The sequence below is a fragment of the Cyrtonyx montezumae genome, unplaced genomic scaffold, assembly GCF_038088225.1.
Source record: "Cyrtonyx montezumae isolate F1298 unplaced genomic scaffold, pur_monq_1.0 scaffold_8, whole genome shotgun sequence".
Lineage (NCBI taxonomy): Eukaryota > Metazoa > Chordata > Aves > Galliformes > Odontophoridae > Cyrtonyx > Cyrtonyx montezumae.
In genome coordinates, this window is record NW_027072089.1 from 114,650,213 (window position 1) to 114,671,642 (window position 21,430).

The following is a 21,430-nucleotide window of genomic DNA, read 5'->3' on the forward strand; positions in this document are numbered from 1 at the left end:
TAACCTGAGGTTAACTGTCTCTTTTCAGTATTCCTAACAAATAATCTTTCCAGTATCTTCTATCAATTAATCAACAGAAACATCCATACTATTTTTCATTTTTTATTGATAGACATTGGCCACTGATGATACTCTAACACTAATGAACATTCAGTCCCATCCATTTTTTGTCATACAATTTTCACCTCACGGTCTTGCCCAGTGAAACATGTTTTAAACTGATTAACACCCTGGAATGTTAAGGCACTCCTAATTTAATCTTTAATGTTGTCCATACTGTCCCTGTACTTTAATGCACACTGCAAACTGCTCTAGTATTTTAATTGTTACTACCTAATACAGAAGAATACTTTATCATTGAAAAGTAACTGTGAATTGTCAAAATGCAACAAACACAGTATTTTAAGAACACTTGTAGGGTTTCCACACTGACCAAATGAAATCGTGTTCCCAACGAAGATGGTACCAGTTCAGGTTCAGCAGAGGGATGATTTTGTTCATCATACATATTAAAAAAAAAGAATGTGCACAAAAAAGCAACCTTTTAAACTCTGAGGGTTTTGTTACATACTGCTTACATTATGACTTCTGAGATTTTCTTAAACTCAGATTTCAGCTAGGGGCTTTGCACTTGTATTAATTACCTCAAAATCACTTTTTTTTTTTTTTTTTCAGCAAGTGGAAGCATAAAAGCTTTTTAGATAAAGAGATACACAAATGGAATCAAGATTTCAGGATTTTTATCATAGTAGCAGTCTTTTGGTACCTGATTGCAATAATTTTAGCTGGAGGTTTCAGTCTTTGGTCTCCCTTTACTTAGCAGAATGAAGTTCTATAATGGTGATCAAAGGGCCTTATGAGGAAATACGCTGCAAGTTGGATAGGAGCGTATTAAAGCTGACAACGGCAAAGTCAAGTTTTCCTGAGACAAGTGGAGTTCAGGTTACTGCACATTCATTACCATTTTTTTCCCCCAGGAAGCTGGGATGCAGGTTTCTACCTACTTTTGGACATGATTTCAACTTATGCAGCATATTTTTAGGTCAGCATACCAGATCCCACAGGAATACCATTTCCCACATCAAAAGCCTGGCATCTGACAGCTGACCAGAAATAATCCATAGGGGACCTTCTCTCTGTTATTAAGGAGAAAAGCACACCTCTTGTCAATGATGTGTTTTTATTCAGAGTAGAAACAGTCCAGGGGGAATCCTTTAATTCTGACCTATGGTAGATTTTGCCTGTTATCACCCTCACAGCAGCAGCAGCTTGCAGTTTAAGTATATTCTTCTATGAAAGAAATCACTTTTAAACAGAGCATCGATAGAAGATCCATAGGGTGGGAAGACACTGTTGCTCTTCCCCTTTTTGTTGTTACCTAAGATCTAACCAAATCAATTTTTCAAGGATTGCTGACCCACGTCACATCATCTCAGCTCAGAGAAAAAATTTAAATAACAGATTATTAAGCACTTAAAGTCCCAAACATAATGAGAAAAGGAGAAAGAAATGGAAAATGAATAGAATGTTTTGTTTTTTCTGAGCTCTTGATCAACCAGCATTTTATAGTCTTTGTCAACCTATAATGTTTCTTGTCTTTCTAATCAAAATTTTTAAAACAATGTCTGAAGTACTCCTCATTGAATAAAATATTTTTTCAAGACTGCAAGGAGGGAATTATATGAAGATTTCATTATATGGCCTATGTACACAACAGTGAGGAACACGGAAGTGGAAAATAACAAATATATGTATTCACTTGAAACATGCTGAACTTATGTTATAAGAAATGAGATGTTGGGTTGCTTTGCTACATGCCTAGAATATCTCATTCTAGGATTCAGATTATTATGCTTTGCAGAGTTCAAGTTTGATTATAAGAACTCTATGTATGTGTTAAGTTGGATAATGAGAAAATAACATCAACTTCAAATAAAGGTAAGGTTTAAGAATGAACAAAGTACATCCTATCCTGCTGCTGGAGTTCAAAAATATTATGCAAGCACAGGTGTTCAATCTAAACCTTTAATTTAAAAGCTTAAAGAATAAAATTTTAAATTCAGTACTTAATAGCCACTCCCTGATTTGATCATTACTCACCACTTCTCTACTGAACACCTTAAATGCCAGTTTTTAAAGATCACATTTATTTTAAGTAATTAAGAAAGCATTTTGCTTTCTGTATGCTTACAGAGAACAGATGTGTGATTGGAGCACAGTCAATTTTAGTACCACACAGCAGAGTGGTTCAGGGAACAGTGTGGTAAGAGAACTTTCTTACTGTAGACCATTAAAAAGTCTGATAAACTACCCACATCCTCACATAATTCACTGCTTCTGTGGGTGCAGCACGATCCTACTCCTCCATAGGTATCTGCTACTCTGATGAGAGACTGTGGTCCTGATGAAAGCTAACTGCTCTGGGAGTAGAGATAAAGGAAAGTGAGCAATCTGGAAAAAGGAAGTATGCTGTGGTATTTCAAGGCAGTGAAAGGTCCTGAGATAAATTTCTACTATCTACATATGCATATAGTCTACATTGTAGAGGATAAAAATTAGGCTTACTAAGTTTTAAGGGAAGGAATTGTATTGTCTTTTTATTGCAAATAAGGACATGAGAATGGAAGAGTGTTTCCAGTGTGTTTTGTTCTCAACATTTGTTTTCATTGCAGTTTAACACAGGAAAATAAAAAAGTTACTAAAGCAGGAATTATTGCATGCCAATTGAACTCTTTTCTAGTTGTTTTCCAGCCTAAATCTTGTGAGTTGCAATGCATTTCTAGTCATATGACTAATGTCTTTATGCAACCCAAGTTTAATTTTCACATTTAAGACAGATATAACTACATGTGACAGCACGTACCCCCAAATCCTATGGAAAAAAGTATATCAGTAAGCATATGACCTAACAAAAATGTGTCATTGTGGCTCTTTGCTTTATGAAGAATACGTGAGCATTAACTGATCAGTTTGCTGTGGATACCCTCAAACAGCACAAAGACTCAGTACTTTACTGGTAAAAATCCTTTTCAGACAACTGAGGGCAGGTGAAATATTTTCAAAACCTGAGGCTACAAGATATACATATGCCATCTTGATTAAACATATGGAATGCATACTCAAAGAAAAGCCAACTGGAGTCCTAGATGAGTAATCAAAACACCCAAGCTGAGAGGGGTTAACATGCAAGGATCAGCTCTGAACTTTGAAGTTTTCTGGTCTTCATTTTTCCTAATTAAGGCAAGATTTAATAACCAAACCACTGTACAAACTATGTACTTAAACTCTAGGTTTGTTTCTAATTTTGTTGGGAATTCTTAGTAGATTCCAAAGAATCAGTACCCCCTGGGAAGTTCACCCTGTAAGGTGGATTGACTTTTTTTTCCTTTCTCAGAGGTACAAAGATTGAATGTCCTGCTTTTCATCTTTTCTCCTTTGCAATTAGTTCTTATATATAGTTTCCAAGTAACTCTCAAGAAAAACATGGGAAGTAAAGATGTATGATTACTACAACATTGATTCAGTCAAGCTGCTCCAGCAAACATTTTTTGGAAGATTATGCAGTAAATGAAGAAAAAAGTTCTTCAGATAAAAGTATATAATTACTTGCATAACTTCATTTTAGAGCAAGGAATGTGGTCATATTTGTTGTAGAAACATTAGCCCCTGAGAAGCCTATCTAGATCCATCTGTACTTTGTTCAATAGGGCTGGGCCCTTTTTTTCTTTCTATCCACTCAGAAGAACATGTTACTCTCCAGGAAAACAGGCACAGTTCAACTCTTTGTCTGGTATTAGCAATAGTAAATGTTTCTCTTTCTCTGTCATGGGTATTTTTATATCGTCAAACAGACAACAAACTTTTATGTTACTGCTGAATTTACAGAGAAGTTGATTTGATAAAAGCTGGTCAAAATTTCTTCAGATGATCAATACATTTTTAATGAAAACAAGATAAATTTCATCAGCTGTTTTATTTCAAATGAATTATATATTTACACAGTATTCCATAGTGAGTAAGCTTAAACTATGATTCAGCAGCTGAATTGAATAATCTCCGAAACTGGAAATGTCAAATAAAAATAAATTGGATAGGAGAAATCCAGTACATCTTTAAGACATCATTCAACATTCAGCAGGAAAGCATTTGTAATCTAAGCTAAAAGACTACTTGATCCCTACTTCATTGAATTGTATTTTTATTGACATCACCAAGCATAAACCATTTTTGTGCCATATTTCAGAAAAATGAAAATGAAGATCTATGCAAACGAATACAAGCTATGCATAAGCAAGGTACTCATGCAAGAACTTGTTTATTCTCATCTTCCACGTGGCACCAGGATCTACACTTCCCTATTATTTTTCAACATGAATGCTCATCAAAAATTCCTTACTTTGGGAACTCACCTTATTCATGTGGATCTGTTGCTGGTACTGTTTCTGCTTCTCCAAAAACTGTTGATGTTGCTGCTGGATGACCAGCTGGGCCAAAGTGCTCTGAGGAAGAGGAGCTGATTGAGTTCGATTCAGTGGCCTGTGACGAGGCAGTTTGTGGGCAGCCCTTATGCCAGGTGAAACTCTTTCCTTTGCTGCCAAAGGAGACTGGGGATGAAGAGGAACTGCTCCTGCAAAACAGTGTGAAGAAAAATAAACTACTAGTTCTAATAGAAGATAAATCTCTCAGTAAGAAGAGGGGTGTATGCTGCATCAGTGCTGATGCAGCGAGATGTGTACCACATGGCTAGCCACGCTAGGAAGTTCAGCAGCTGCAAAAGAATGTGATGAAGTAATCACTTTCTCTTTACTGTAATCACGGAATCCTTTGAGGCTAATGGAGCAGAATCACTGAAGTGGGAAAACAAACATGCTATCCTTTTTTTCTCCCACCCTTCCGCTTTTTAAAACAGCCAGAATAAAAATGTCATTAAAAACATCTAAAATGATTATTGTGTTGAAACTGTGATCATTACCAGTTACAAGAAGTTTCTGTTGTCTCATTTGTTCTTTCAGTAACAGATGCTGCAAGAGAGCCTGGTGGCTGCTATTTGGTTTTCCCTCCAAAGCAACATGAGGATGAGTTGAAGATGGGGGAATGTTCCCCCCATACTGTCCAGCCAAGGCCACTCCTTGCCTGAGTGTCTGGGTCTCTCCCTTCTGTTTTTCTTTGAAGGATGATGAAGCCTGTGAAGATACAATGACACTTGTAACTGCTTTTCATTGTCTCGGCCATTGTTATCTCCACTTAATTACATGATCTTACAGTATACTTTCTGAATACAGAAGAAAAAGTTAAAATCTTTCACACTTCGACTATGAGATGAAAAGGGAGGAGCAACAAGATTGAAAGAAACTAAGCAATGAAACCACTTGGAAAAAAATCATTAATAAGAGCAAAAGCATAAAGAACTACTAATCAGAACATTACTGATGAATAGACAGAGCCTATCCTTAAAATTCATAATGACCTTTCCACATCCTCCTGCACATGAAAATGGGGGACGAGAGAAAATAGTTTTCATTGAGCTTGGAACAGGCAAGGCTTGGTTTTCACATAACTTTCCATCAGACAGTAAGCTAATCAGCAAAACAAAAAAAATTACCTGTAGTAGTGGTAAGCTATTACTTTTCCTGGAGCATTCTCCGACTCCCTGAAGGACAACATGAAAGTTCTACCCTTTGCAAACCAAATTTTTCTCGTTAAAATCTGGTCTACTGAATCATCAAGAGTTACTGCATGTGTGTGGCATTTTAAAAAGCCCTTACAAATGGTAGTTATTTATTTCAAGCTTTTGGGAAGCTTTGGTACTCCAGGATTCCAAATCTGCTTTAGATTCCCCATATCTACTAAAAATCCAGTTTTAGCAATGTTTATTTCTTAGAACAGTGGTTAAAGCATTCACACTAATTTTTACAGTTAGAAAAACGTACAGGAAAAAAGTGCATTGAGGCTTGCTGAAAATCATTTATGGTATTTATGGTAAAACACGGTATCTCCAATAAACTGAATTTCATGAGGTAAACCACAGTTTGCACTATCTTTTTGGGGCATATGCTTACTTTATCCTCTGCCATCATCCTACCCTGAAGAATAAACACCAAAGTAAACTTCACATCCAGTTTGCAACTACTCATTCTGCTAAGAGAAATAAGCAATATTTGTATAAATCAACCCTTTTGTTTTTTCAAATGCCAAAAGTAATATTTGGGACCAGCTGACTACATCAAAAGCTCACATCATTTGAGTGAGAAAATTAAATATATTTTTATTACCTTTTAAATATTCCAAATTACTTTGAAGTTGGAATTTTTTTGCGTGTGTGAAATAGCTATGAAATTTTTGATGATATGATCTGGAAAAGTAACCACTTCTTTTCATGATCAGTTCAAATTTTCCATCCCTTAAAAACAACCATTTGCTTATAAATATCTCATGAAAGACTTCTAGAGAAGTGATTTAAAGCCTACACTATTTTCCTTTCAAAGTTCTATGTCTGATTTTAAATGCTGGACTGCAGTAATATGCCACTGGTTCAATGTACTAAAAAAGCCATATATTGGTAAGAAACATTAACCTGAAACTACATTTAGCACTGGAGTGATGTAGTGCTTATTAGAAACTGTAGTAGACTGTTTAGATACATATGTTTTTTTACATACTGGAAATTTTGAACTTTTAAAGAAGTTACCAATTCTTTTTCTGTAGAATATGAATTACTAAAATTTCTTCAAAATGTATACAGTGGTGTACAGAACCACCATATGATTATATGAATATTTTGCTGGAAATCAAGGTTAAGTTTTGACCAGTATCAAAATGAGAAGTAATTTTACTGATCCTCTCGATTCCTGTAAATTTGGCTAATCTAAAGATCCTTTAACATCCATCAATATGACTTCAATACATGTTGTATCTTTTTTCTCATACATTTCACACCCTAATTTAACATTTAGCTAAACTTGATTGCTGCAGATTGAACAAAGGATATATGAATGCAAGCAGTCATTAAATGTTGTTTACATATCTACAGATTTAATTTATATGATTAAGCTTGTCAGAAAACAAACAGCTACAGGAATGATAGGATTCTTCTCCTACTATGCTTCAGCCCAGCTTAGGTTGCCACTAGCTTCTCATTATAGAATGTTACAGGTGTTGTGCTTTACCACGTAGGATGGATTATATAATTTGAACTTTTATACTAAATGGTCTCCCTCATGCACTTCTCATCATATCTGAAGTTTATTATCCTACTCATAGATGTAATTGCAATACATATGGCCCATACTTAGCTAAACTCCACATCAGTTCTTATTTTAGATTAATAATTGCTTTCAAGTTGTTCGCCTAACGTTTCAGATGCTCCCAGTGCAAAGAAAGGCCTGGCACCTCTTCTGATTTGCTTATGCTCCAAAATGCTAAAAAATGGAGAAACAGCAGAAAGTAGGTTTTCTCAGAGAAAAAGTAGGAAAAAAAGAAAGTATGAGAGAGAAAAAAGGTAGGAGAAAAAGTAGGAAGGCTTAAGGTTGATCACTTACACTGATTTGAGATTGTACTGCTGGAAGTCCCAAGGTAATGTTGGGTAAAGAAGGGGACGTGTACAGACTCAACAAGTTCACTGATTCATCCTGTATCAAAAGGCGCTGCTGAGAAACCAGATGCTGGAATAAAGAAGAAAAACAACATGCATATCATCTCCAAGCTCTTTTATTTACATCTTGGCAACTTTATGCCTGTTTGCAGCTATATTTAAAGCCAGTTACGTGCCATGGATTGGTTTGCATCACAGTAGGGTTCCAAATAATAGGTACTGTCCTTGTAAAAAAAAGTACTGATATTTTCTTTCTTAAGAAAACATCTCAAATACACCTGAGATTATACACTGGTTAGTAAGTCAAATTTCTACTCAAACCCAAATGCTTGAGGGCTCCTAGACCATCTCTTCTCTCATCAACTGCACTTTCATTACGTAAAAGATCATTGAGACTTTAGCCAATGAATTAATGATTACATCTAGACAAATCAAGTGTCAAGAATCTGTATGTAGTAGAGCTCTACTATAGATAATGACATTTTTATGTGAAGTATGAAATATGGCTCCTACCTGGTCTATGCATTTACTTACCCATACTGTGATAAGAAGATATTTTCAAGCACGTTATTAATTTCCGCTGACATGGGGTAGAAAGTAAAGCACATTGTCACTCCAGCCATTAAAAAAATATATACCCTGTCTCTCTGCATATATGCAAAGAATTGCATCCCATCAATCTCTGATGGTGCAACACCCCCTCACATCTTTCCTAATTCCTTTAAATTTAAAATCTTTAACCAGCTAAAGATCTTTAATCTTTAGCTTTGAATCCTTGTGATATAATTTTCAGGGACATGGAATTGCTGGTATAATTAATGTCAAGTAAAATCAGGCATCCTAGAAAGATCACTCTCCATATTTCCATTAGAAATTCATCGGGAAGAAATATAAAAAATTACACTACTGCAATAGGAATACTTTTAATGCCTTTGCACTTCTGCTTTAACAGTCATGTTTTTCAACATGTGGTCTAGTATAGTTGCTTGAATTACATTTTCTCTTTAACTCTTGCTTCCCTCCCAGAACTTTAACACAATGAGACCTACAAAGGTCTTATTAGACTTAGGAACTCTGGCATGATATGGTCCCCAAGGGAACAACATCCTTGAAAAAGAATACCCTGTGTAACAGTATGACACAGTGACTGCTTTCTTCCCAAACAAAAAGCATATGGGACTCCAATAATAGACCACCTCCAAGAGGGATACTGCACACTCGGGCTTTGACTAAAGTAAATATAATAACTTGTCAAGCATGTTGTGGGGAGCTGTAGATTTTCCCCTGGACAAACCTGGAATATCAATTAACTCTGTAAAATACTTTGTACTAATACAATGCAACTTCAGACCATCAATGAAAAGTGGTTAAGCACAAAAACACAGGATGTTATTGCAAAACATAACCTTCCTCATACAGTTTGTTTGGAGATATGACCTATCACTGAGACAAAAACAGAAGAAGTCTATCTCTGTAATTTTCTTTCGGTACCTAGGGAATGTCAACAGACAGCATAAGAAACAAAGAAGCTTCACTTGTACGTTACATTAATTCCTAGCTAACAGTGTCTTGCCTTGATAAGATCCACCTCTGACCATGATTAAAGCCAAGTAAATCAAGACTATGGAGATGTAACAGAGGAAGACTGAAGATTTAACTGCAAACGGATGCTGTAGCAGCTCTACTGAGCTTTCTAGAACATCAAATTTGTATCCATACACTGCAGTATTCATACCGAGACTGCAAAAATGCATGTTTCTTTTTTGGTTTACAGAATGTCACTATTACTTTCTATGATTTGAATAAACAAATGTAACAGTGACAGGGTTTATAATAGCAATACATATTTCCACATTGAGATCATGCTTGACTGTTAAATGAGGCAGCACAACAACTAAGTCGTGGTCCTTAATGGGTTGGACTGAAACCTAAATTATGCCGAAGAGCAACTGCTTTATTGCTCCTCCATATACTCACTCACTGAGTACATGGATTCTGTTTCCTGATGCCTAAAATAGCTTGTCAACATAGTCACCCTCTTTCTCAAAGTAGAAGTATGATAACTAAATGTAACAGTGAATGGTTATCACCGAGTTTAGTTTATAGGTTATCACCCATATTAAGTTATTGTGCTCTACTTTGTTGCCACAGCCTGCTGAGAAGTGGGAACACCTACTTTATATGCACATATACACACTAGAAGGGGAAGAGGAAATGGCTTGGCTTTAAATACTTGCAAATTGTGGAGATGTAATCACAGAATCACAGAATGTCTTGGATTGGAAGGGTCCTTAAAGATCATCCAGTTCCAATCCTCTGCTGGGAGCAGTGTTGCCACCCACAGGATCAGTTTGCCCAGAGATGCATTCAATCTGGTCTTGAGTGTCTCCAGGGAGGGGCTGCCCACAACCTCTCTAGGCAACCTGCATCACTGTCTCACCCCTTTCTGATTAAAGAAATTCTTCCTATATAGGCTAACTCTCCCCTTTTATTTTAAAACCATGCAAAAACTCAGTCTCAGTCTTTTATTTATAAGCCCCCCTAAAAGCTGAAAGGCCACCGTGACATCTCCCCAGAGCCTTTTCTTCCCCAGGATGAACAAGCCCAGCTCCTCCAACATGGAGGCTTGTGACATGTGGCTCATTTGTCGTGCTGTATGTCACGTGGCTCTTGGCATGTGCCTCATAGCTTGTACTTCATGGCTTGTGGCTCATAATTGTCCCTCATTGCTTTTGGTACATAGTGTGGCATGTCTCACTTGTGGCATGTGGCTCACTCATGTCTCTCATTAGTTTTTAATTTATCTCAGGCTGGTTACCTGGAATTAACAGTCACTTCTGACTTTGGATCACACCACAAAGCAGACAGACACCCACTTCCAGCCCTATCCATCTCCCTGGCAAGGAAGGGATATGGGGGACTCACAGAGGTTGCTGTTCTCAGACGGCCATCCAGGATTGCAGCAGGTGACAGGGAGGAAGAAGAGAAGGAACTTGTACTATATTCTCACGAGCCCTCTTAAAAACCACGACACAGGTGGCCCTTAATTTAAAGTCACCCTTTTCATATTCACTATTACTTACATTCTTATTTATTTTGCTCATTAGACTCTCTTTGCCTCCAGCTGAAACAAACCATGTCCACTCATCAATAACTGAGAAATTTTTGCCTCAACCACTTGTAAATAGTGGTTCATTAAGCTGAGAATTAGAAATACTGGGCTGTGGGCTTGCATATATCAAATAAATGTTTATCTTCCATACATGTCATTTATGTATTCTGTATTAGGTGATATTCTAGGCAATTTTACTCTCCAAATAGCAAACAAAAGGGAAAGAAAATTACCAGAAGTTCAACGACATCAAGTAGAAACTCTCCATTATCTTCACTGGTCTTTGACCAGGATGTGCATTCTTAAAACAAATTATTTCACATGACTATGGCAGGTTGTCCCTCTGAACTCAAGGGACAAGCTGTGCAGGGGATCAGTCCTGCCTTCATTTCTTATGCAAGTAAGATTTAGCCCCAGCACAGCAGGTGACCTGAAAGCATATGACACACTACAAGAGACAAATAGCTACTGCGGTGAACCTTGAGGCTGCTGGAGACAACTGGGCCTAATAAAAACAGCACTTTATTTATAAGGTGCAATTAAAATCTTGAGTTTAGCTTTTAAGTTTCGTATAATGAAACCAATGTTTTAACAAATGTTACTGAAAGTACCATTCAGGGAACTGTGGTAGTAAAAGATGATCTGCATAAATGCATACGCAGTGCACTTCTGTACATTCAAAAAAATATAAAAGCCTGCCCACCAGTCTGTACTCTGGAAGGTAAACCATGTAATAGTCTGGCTACTCAAATGGGTATGGCAAAAATACTCTAAAAATTTGTTTCATTTCTGATAGCGCTCTAATTCTGTCTATGTGCTGGAGTATAATCATTTATGGTATTGACTCATGCTTTACTGGTAAATGGCTTTGTCACAGCAACCTGGTTTTCCTCAGCAAAAAGTGTTTTATTTGCTGCCATGAAAACCACAGCTATCCACCCACTCAGATACGAGCACAACACTTACTGCAAATGTCAGAACGATTATTATGAAACAACAGCCATGTGAGTCATTCAGGATTACAGCAAAACAAGTGATACTTCGGGTGATTTTGGAACACTTAGCCTGTTATTAGAAACTTCAGTACTTTGTCTATCTGATGAAAAACTGATCAGATACATAGCCTTTGAGAGCTGGTAGCTAGTGCTAAACTAGCAAAGAGATATGCAGCAATTTGGCTGCTGTTGAACTACCGAAGAAAATCCCACTGAAATCAAAATGCACTGCAGTTGAGATTTATGAAAAAATGTTTGAGCTCACAGGACCACAGTATTAATAGTCAAGTAACCAGAGAGGTAATGAAATTTCTTCCATTTCCAGAAATGGAAGTCAGTAGTTTCAGCTTCTTATCCCACACCCAGAAAGCTAAGTGACTGCTCCAGCATGCAGAAACCAAATTTAAAATGAACTTTTTAGTCTCATTTGAAAATTTTGGAAATAAAATAGTGGATATCTGGCACAGTAATGGTGACTGATGTGTTCTATTAACAGAAAATAAAGCTTGGTATAGCCTTTCCAAACCTCTCCAGACAGATTGCCAGTCTGACCATACTGAATGCTCTTCTGATGCTGGAACAATGCTGTGGGCAAATGCCCATAAACTAAAATATACAAAGCAACACACACTGAGCCATTATTCCCTTTGAATTCTGTAGTTTCCTCAAGTCAAGATAAAATCCAATTGGATATGATTTCCTGTTTAATACAGCACTAACATCCACATATGACAAATTTCCTAAAAATATATCATTTAATTCAACTGAACTAGGATCTGTTCTAATCCAAATGATGGATCTTGCTCTGCATCATTTAATTTTTTTTTTACAATCACATAAAGAGGGGCTATGAGGAAAGACCACATGTTAGCCATCAATGCAATTTTTTTTTTTCTTTTTGGTTACGGGCCAGATAGAGGCTACTAATCAGTGTGCAGAGGTCACCCACCTGCCCTCTGGATCATAGTTCACACACACAATTAATTCATTATGGGGAAAAGTCACTGCTGGAGGTTGAACTGCCCATTCCAGGTTTTTTTGAGGTGAATGTCCTGCCACTGACCTAGAGAAATAGCTCTCTTAGCTAAAACTCTGTTAAATCACGTATTCTTATGCAATTTTTTTCTAACATAAACAGTATAAACCAACAGTGAAAATTTAGAAAATTAGAAAATTTTGCCACAAAAATAAAAATTGCAACAGATATAGGCACTGGATACAGAATATTTCTGAATTTCATTCTTTTCAGTTGCATAAATTTTTTGTACCTTTACAAAATTACCATGGAAAGCATGATTTATGCATGATATCTATGGTAAATGAAGTTTATCACAACTGATTTACCATCTGGGTTTCTGTCATTATAGGCACGTATGTATGAAAGAGAATAATAAGTAGTTAAAATTCCTTCCATGTACAATTTAGCTTCACTATACAAGTATCAGAAGCTCCTCACACACTGGTTATGTTAGTAAGCACTGCACAGACAAGGAAACCGAGGTGCAGTAAAATATAATGGAGATGTCAATAAGGACTTAAGTCACCTAACTCTGATACTGTACTCAAATAAATCTACTCCGGCAGCATCTGAACCTGGGAATGCCTCATCTCTGACATGTCAGTCACCAATGATGAAGTCGCTGTTTCACATGCAGAAGTTCTTCATTAGTGTTCAGCATGGTGCACTTCTTCAAATTATCCCGAAAGGTAAGCCAGACCCCTACTTCCTCCCACCCACATCAGCCTGAAGTACAGGTAAAGCTTTGCTTTTCTATATCATCTAGTAAGAGGGCAGCAGTGACACTGTGACATCATACTGATTGTTCACTTCATGTTCTACTCTTTCTACTTCATTAGTTCTTTGTGCCCTTTCTCCCCAGTTCATTTCCATAGATGCTTTCAAGTTCCTTCCACAGCTTCCTCCAACTGCTGTGGTAGCACCACTGCTGATTTTGTAACCAGAATCTCTTTATATGCTGGCCTCCTTTGCAGAACATGCATCTCATATATAACGTATTCTGATGTCAGAATGCAGTGTTTTCCTATCCTGGAAAATTATAACTGCTTCAATTATTCTGCTTGTAGGTATAATCAAAGTGAAGTTTCAAATCTCTCCAGTCTAGTAGTCTGAGCAACTATGTATCCAGTGATGAGAAAGAGTCTTACCTCAGCTTGAATGCTAGATGACAAAACTGAGGTTTCACTTTCTGTTATACTGCTGGTCGGACCATTGCTTGGGGAACTGGGACCTGACCCAGGGGAGCTGCTACTGACTGAGGATTCTGGAAAACAGAAGCATACATGAATTTATATAATACAATACATGAAAAAAATCCTTCTTTGCACCAGAAGGACAACACAAAACTTTAATTAACTGATTAATTAAATATACTGTATGGCAGTGTGGGATTTTTGCCTGTTGAAAAGCATTTACCAGTGATGAACGAGCTATTTACTTACATCGAAGATTTCTAAATTGCTCTCCATTTCTTTTGCTAATGAGGAAAGATATTCTTAGACTTCTCCCTTCTGATCTCTCAGCTTCACAAAGAGTGAACTAAATTATTTACTTCCACAAAAATGGCATGATAGTCCATATCAAGTAGAGATAGAACATGAAAGAAGTAAAAAGAAAAGATAGTCTTTTCTTTATAACGTATAGAATCCTAGCACTGTAAAAGATCAAAATGACAGAGATAGAAGGCTTGCAAAGGTCATGATAACATGCCATCAATTCATGAGGCCTACTGCCACTTTCTGGTTCTATAGAAATGGTGCTGAACATGCCCATGGCAGTCAAATCTTAACACACAAGTACCATGACATGACAGAATATACATTTTCACCGCATCTTTAGTACAGATATGAAAGAATATTGGCAGTATGTAAAAATCTTAAAATAGCATTTTAAAGTCTATATGTTACTTTTATTTAAAATTTCCTTATTTCTGTTTAACAGAAAGGGCTGTGTGCCATTGTACTGACTTATAGTTCTTGGCTGAGATAAATGAAAGTTCTGCACATGGTAAGAACTATCAAAGTTAAAGATGAAAGACTGTGGCATTAGTAGAGATAAGACTGTTTCATGGGATAAATTTCAAATGCAAATCTCCAAGAAGTTAAAATAATTAATATCTAAATGTGGTAATAAATATGCTATGGCCACTTCTCTTTCTTTTTCAGTTCAGTTGCAAAAATATGTCCTCACTGTAACCAATGGTAACAGGAGATTTCCTGGAAGTATCTTGGACTTGCTGTTGTTCCCTGTTAGAGCTGATTTCATTTTATTGAAGTGAATCAGCATCCAGCTGTAACAGCTGATCAGATAAGATTCCTGCATTATTTTCTCACTAGGTTTCACAGAACACTGCAAAACCAATTTTTTTCTGTTTTTGAATAACTATAATAGCACTTTTATATAAATAAGCATTTAAATAAAGAGTAATGTTCAGTTAAAAGAGATTTTAAAATAAAGAAATAAAAGGCTTCAGTCACAAGTTTGATTAGGGAAGCTTTGGTTACGAAAGCTGCAAAATGTTGGCTATTAAAATATATTAGTAACTGAAATGGTAATCAGTAATGATGACAATTATTGCCAGATCCAGGAAAAGAACACATTTATTTTTATTTTTCAGGTTTCTGCTCCTTCAGTGGCTGCAGAAAAAATAATTATCTGATAAATATGTCACTTTACACCTGATTTGCAAGTGCGCAAAATATAAACAAATCAGCTAAAACTAAGAAAGTGGAGATCAAGAAGCTCATCATCTCCACTTTCTTAGTTTCAGCAATTAGAAATAATAAATTATTTGCAAAAAAAATCTGATTCAGAATTTATTTATAGAAAAATAATCTTATTTAGTTACTTTGATGCTCACACTCAAATATGCCTGATATGTTGTGAAAAGTTGTCATGAGAATTGATGAGGGCACCAAAATGAATTAATTCGTTTGGTATTATACTTCCATCTTGGTGTGACAAAATTCTGATACACCAAATAAATTCAGACAAATATGACAGTTTAAAACTTCACTGTACAAACCTAAGTAATATTACTTAAATATCCCACAAAGGTACTCAATACAAATGTAGAGTCAAAGCAATAAATATCAAATGCTGTAAATGCTTTTTCAAATTAATGGTCAGGGCAGCATGCTGATCCTGAGCACTGAAATGAGAGGATTTCAAGCTGGGGTGTGATTCAGCAAAGAAATATACATGACAGAAGTTACAACTTCACAATGACAAGCAGGTGAAAGAAAATCTTAAAATTCATTCAGCCTTTCACTTCTTTTTTAGCTTGAGGGCAGAAATAGTACTGAAAGAAAAGCTACTCGAAGACAAAATTTTATTTGCATTTTTCTCTAGATATTGAGAATGCTGTGTTTTTATATGCTGAAAGTTCCCCTTTCCTTAGTGAGAATACTATCTGCTGTGGTCAAATATATGCCACTCTTGAACATTTGAACTCTTCCTACTGAAAATAGAGCTTAGTGAGCCCTACTCTTCTTTGCTCATTTAATTACTTATACCACCAATAAGTTACCATTTATTTGTTCTACTACTGACTGTTGTAATGTGTGAGTTTTGAAACAGATTGCAAATGATGGCTTTCAAATAGACAATATTTATTAACCTTTAGAAAGCCTAAGTTTACAAGTTACACATACACAACAATTTCTATAATATCATTTTCTTCTTAGCAGCAGAAAAGCAAATAAGTAAACAAAAAAATTCAATATACCATCTTAGGAAACATTTTATTCATGTCTGCAAGTTGTAGCAGTTAGGACAGAATTTCTCCATTCTCAATTACCTGTCACCTCAAAGAGTCGCTTCTTGAATGAGCTGACAACATTTCCATCCTTTCTCCTCAGTAAAGGACTGCTTCTCCTTTCTGTTACCTTTTGTTTTAACCTTGAACGTACCTTCAAATTGGGCTCTGAAGCTGGAAATTAAAAGTACAAAAATAATGATTTTAAAACAAGTTACTGTTTTGTTCAGATACCACTGGCATTCCCTACAGGACCTCATCTGATCCAAGGAGGGCTCAGAAGCAGTGATTTTACTGCCCATTGTCTCCATTCATTCTGCTGCTCCTCATACAACTCCATCGTGGACTAGAGACTAGGAATGAGAGGAAGGGCACTGAAAAGTTAAAAATCCCAGTACAGCTGCTCCTTTCAGCTTCCCCTCCATTTCACCCTCCTCTGAACATCTTCCAAAGTAACAAGATCAAGATAAACTTGTATTGATGAGAATGCCTGTTCTCCACCTGACTTCACTCTAGCAGTCAACAGCAGAGAGGAGGAAACAGGATTTTTATTCTATTTCCTTAACATTAAAGTAAAACACCGTTTTTAAAACAGTAAAGCATATATTTAACATGTAGTTCATAAAGTTAATGTTGGTTTGTTCTTTTCTCTGCCTCTAAACATTTCTGATTCCTCATATATTCTTGAACTCATGGGGTAGACAGCTATTAGAGCAAAATATTTCAGTGGCTATGAAAAAGGTAGAAATGAATTTTAGTTGTAACTCATTGAGTTAAATTCATTTCCTCCCTAAGAAATTAGCCATTACTGTTTTTTTCTCATCCCATTTAAAATCTGAAGTTTCCTCTTAATTACCATTAATACTGGTATTAATTATAGATGAATGAAACTTGCATTCTACATCCTTTTTACCTCTCTTGAAGGTCAACGCTTGGATGGAAATACAGCTTGGAACCTGGAACCTTATAACTGGATTATGGTCTGATGACAGAAATAGAAAGTAGCCTCCACTGGTGCCTTTTGATTTCTCTTAGAAATATAAATTATGACAAGACTTGCTGGCAGAACATTTCTTGGTCAGCAATTTTAGCCCAGATCTTCAGTGTTTTTCAGTAACACAGCAAACAACTAGATTTATTACAGTGTCCTAGAAACATTTACACAGAAAAATATATGCTCTGAAAATGAAGAAGCAGGACTGATTCCCAGAAAACCTAGTATTATGTTTAAAGCACCTTGGGCAAGTTCCACCTTTGTTTCTCAAGTGGACACAATCTTTTCATGCTAAGATCAGAGATGAAGCTCTGCTTTGTTTTTTTGGTTGGTTTTTTTTTTTTTTTTAATTTTGTGATATTTTACCATGATGCTGCATGAACTCATTTATCTGTTCTCATAAGTAAACCCTCTATCAAGCAGACTACTAAGAGCTAGTGAAAGATAACTATGGAAAAGAATTTGCTCGTATTTCTCCTTCTGGAACCGAGGCTTGGCTAAATAGTATCTCAAAACAGACAGAGCTGGAAACTGGGATCAGTTCTCTCTCCTGAACACAGTCATAAATACAGCTCCAAAGGAGTATGAGTTAGCAGAAAAAAATAATGAATTTTTCATTCAGTTCATCACTTTACCATTTGTCAGTTTAGTGAAGGAACTCAATCTTATTCTTCTAATTCCATCCTTGCCCAGCAAATAAGATCACACATTTGTTTCCTGTTATCCCACTTGCTCCCTAGAGATAGGGATATTAGAAATGCTCATGTGAGAGCAAAGAAACTGCACCTCTGCCTGAGTGCTGCTGTGACCGGCTGTACCCTCGCTCCCTTCATCACATACTCTGACATTCTTGGCAAGCTCCCCCTTTAAGCATCCTATGTCTTGAGCACATTTCAAAGATATATGGGCTAACAAAACTGTGGAGATCTTTAACAATATGAATATTATAGAAGAATTTTCTGTTTTATCATTTACTATCATCATTAAGACAAATGGTTCTACTGACAGAGAAGAGAGGACTTGTTTGCTATGGCACCATTTGATATGGAACTGAAAACATAGTAATAGGATAAGATTATACTACACACTGTCACCACAGAGATCATTTGAGTATGAGGACATTTTGAAGAAAAAGTGCTGACTCAGTTTGCACTTATAGTTTATATTTCCATTTATGCTATTCTATTCTCTCAAAATTCAGAAAATATTTCCATACCCACAACAGTGTAATGTGATACAAATCCTCTGCAACATTTATTTACACAACGTTTACTTCCACATGACTGTTTCATGCTCAGTGATTGTATTTCTATTTTTCCCATATTCCCATTATAATTCTGCATCCGAATCAATCACAGAAACGGAGCATGTAGAATTTGTTGTTAGTGTCAGAATTTATGAGCTAGATGAGAAGACAGTCCTTGTACAAAAGATGAAGTATATTTTTAAGTGGAAGCAATCAATTTTAAAGTGAAAAGGCGTGAGGAAGATCAGCTTTTAAATAATAAAATAAACCTCCCAACAAAAATAGTGTCAATGTTTGAGAACTGTTGGCTTCCAATATTGGTTTCTTGAATGTCTGCCATGACAGACTGCTAAGATGGTACTAGCTAGGACTTGATGGCTGGCAATAAGAATTTGTATTTCAGTGTACTGAATGATTTTAACCAGTTTAAGAAGGCCTGTTACAGAAGACAAAGTGAAGAACAAATTCTGCTATTTTCTTAGCTGATATGTGCATGGCACTTGGATGGCCTTAGCAATGAATTCTGAAGAATTGTAATAATTAATTTGCATTATGTTTTAAATGAGTATTTGGTTTGATAATTTAACTCATAGTTCTTAGAACAGGTCTTCAGAGGGACACTGCTTTAAAAAACTGTTTTGCATTATCCATCTCACAAGTATTTCTACTGCACATTATTTGAATCTTTGCTCAGTATGATTAATCCACTGGCAAATCTGAGAGTGCTCGTCACTGAAAGGCATTGTCATTGTGGAACAGGAGTGCCAGCTGTGGAGCCAGTGCCAAATAACTCCTAAGGCTTAAACTTTACTCACCAGGTTGCTGCAGAACAGCTTCCTCGGGCAGGTACAAACCCTTAAGAATTAACCTTCATCTTTTTTCCATTAGTATAAGAAAATACTGAAAAACATTCTGTTATATTAATGGAATCATCTGACCAAGGAGCCAGAGTGCCTGAGATGAGAGAAAAGGAGCACATGGCTGGGAGCATGGTGGACGGGGAAAACAGGGCTGCACTTCCTAATGGCAGAAGGATGATAGATTGGTCTATTCATCTAAAGCCAGTATGTATCTGATATTGGCTGTATTGGTCACTATTAGCTGAGCCTCTTCATTCTGCAAATTTTGATGCTTCTACAAAATTTATCCCTTTGGAATAAGTAATAATCTGTTCCCACATGGAGAAAGGGAAAATATGTTATTTGAAAGTGTTTCATAGGAAAGAAAACATACTGATTTTCTTTGAAGGTCATCAAAGTCCACGTTATTGATTTAGATGGGAATAAGATGACAGCCATTTGACCGACTCACTCAAGTGGATTTTAAGAAAGATGAATCTGAGAATGACTGTTTATGCAACTCTGCAGCCTAATTTCAAACACTGAGATGTTACAGTAATATGGCTTGTTCAGACTCTCAGCACTATTGTTTTAATGCCTCTTTTTAGTGCTTGTAATTATTAATTGCTATATTCTTTAAATGACTGTAAGGGTACAAGAGCTATGAAATATAAAGAAAGTATAAACAACGGAAGACCTTACAGGCAATCCAAGGATAGTTATCTCAACAGAATAAAAAATGTTGATAATTCCTCTTCTTAGGTGAAGACAAAAGATAGCATCTTGATGATTTTTTTCTCATCTTTTATGGTGGCTTCATCTACTGAGAAGGAAATAACTACCTGCACTGTTAAATCAGAAAAAAAACACACTTCTACATGGATACATGCTAATTTTATGACAAAAACTATCATTGCTCAGGTGAAAGAAAAGTGCTCTCTCCTGAGTAACATGACATAGAAACACAAGCATTACAGAGATGAAAATGATTCAGTGAAGTCATTATATCACATACTCCACTTTGCTTAATACTAGCAATTTGCAGATACTAGTATTAAAGAATACAGCCTGGGGCTAAGTTGCTCCCAAATGAGCTGAGGTTTTCTTTTTTTGACAGAGCTCTGCTTCAATCTGTTTCTTTTTATTAAACACACAGATATTTAAGAAGAAGGGATAAAAATCCTTTCTATGCATGGAGAGAGGACATATATATGAAGGGAATGTGAAAGATAATAATGCACTACTTTCTGATGGTTCCAGGAACACAGTACTACTTTTGTATCAGAAAAGTGTGTGCCAACTCCAAATCAGCATTTAATGAACCCAGGCAGGAAATGGGGGATGGGAGAGAGTGTATAGTGAGCAGGTCCTCATCTCTAGTTGAAAGCCTTATATAGGAAACCTGAAGAACAGAATGTGAGCTTTTGTCCAGGCTTCCTAAGGCTCTAAAGTGAAAGCATTTCCTTTTCTTCGCTGGTAGGCTGGCTTAAAAAAGCTGTGGGGCAACTAAGGTAAATGATACTAAATTTGGCTACAAAGATTCCTATAACAGCAGAAGCAGCAGCAAAATTCACATTTTACTTGAGAAATATAAATAATTCCCTGTTGCTCAGGCTCCAACTGTTATCACTAAGATCATTTTGAAACAATAACACAGACTTCTCTAAAGTATTTAAGCCAATAGAAAAAACTATGAAACAAAGACTTCATCATTATGAAGTAATTCTAGCTCTTCACAGCTATTCTCTATTTCTGTATCTGTCTTTTTTTTTTCCTACTTGTTATTTTTTGTACTATTCTAATAGAGATCCATGCAGTGACAAGCTTTATGTGCTTTCCAACACACCACCATGACAAGCCTGTGCCTGAGAAAGCTCA

General features: G+C 36.3%; 1 protein-coding gene across 5 annotated transcripts in view; it reads right to left on the reverse strand.

Annotated features, from left to right (window-relative positions):
• HDAC9 (histone deacetylase 9) overlaps positions 1 to 21,430 on the reverse strand; it is a 448,017-nt gene that overhangs the window by 181,538 nt on the left and 245,049 nt on the right. For all 5 annotated transcript variants that reach the window (XM_065751783.1, XM_065751782.1, XM_065751786.1 and 2 more), the window contains 5 exons: positions 16,516 to 16,647; positions 13,865 to 13,980; positions 7,539 to 7,661; positions 4,973 to 5,183; positions 4,410 to 4,627 (listed from right to left, as the gene is read on the reverse strand). In XM_065751783.1, coding sequence (XP_065607855.1) covers positions 4,410 to 4,627; positions 4,973 to 5,183; positions 7,539 to 7,661; positions 13,865 to 13,980; positions 16,516 to 16,647 — 800 coding nt within the window. The remainder of the gene's footprint in view (positions 1 to 4,409; positions 4,628 to 4,972; positions 5,184 to 7,538; positions 7,662 to 13,864; positions 13,981 to 16,515; positions 16,648 to 21,430) is intronic.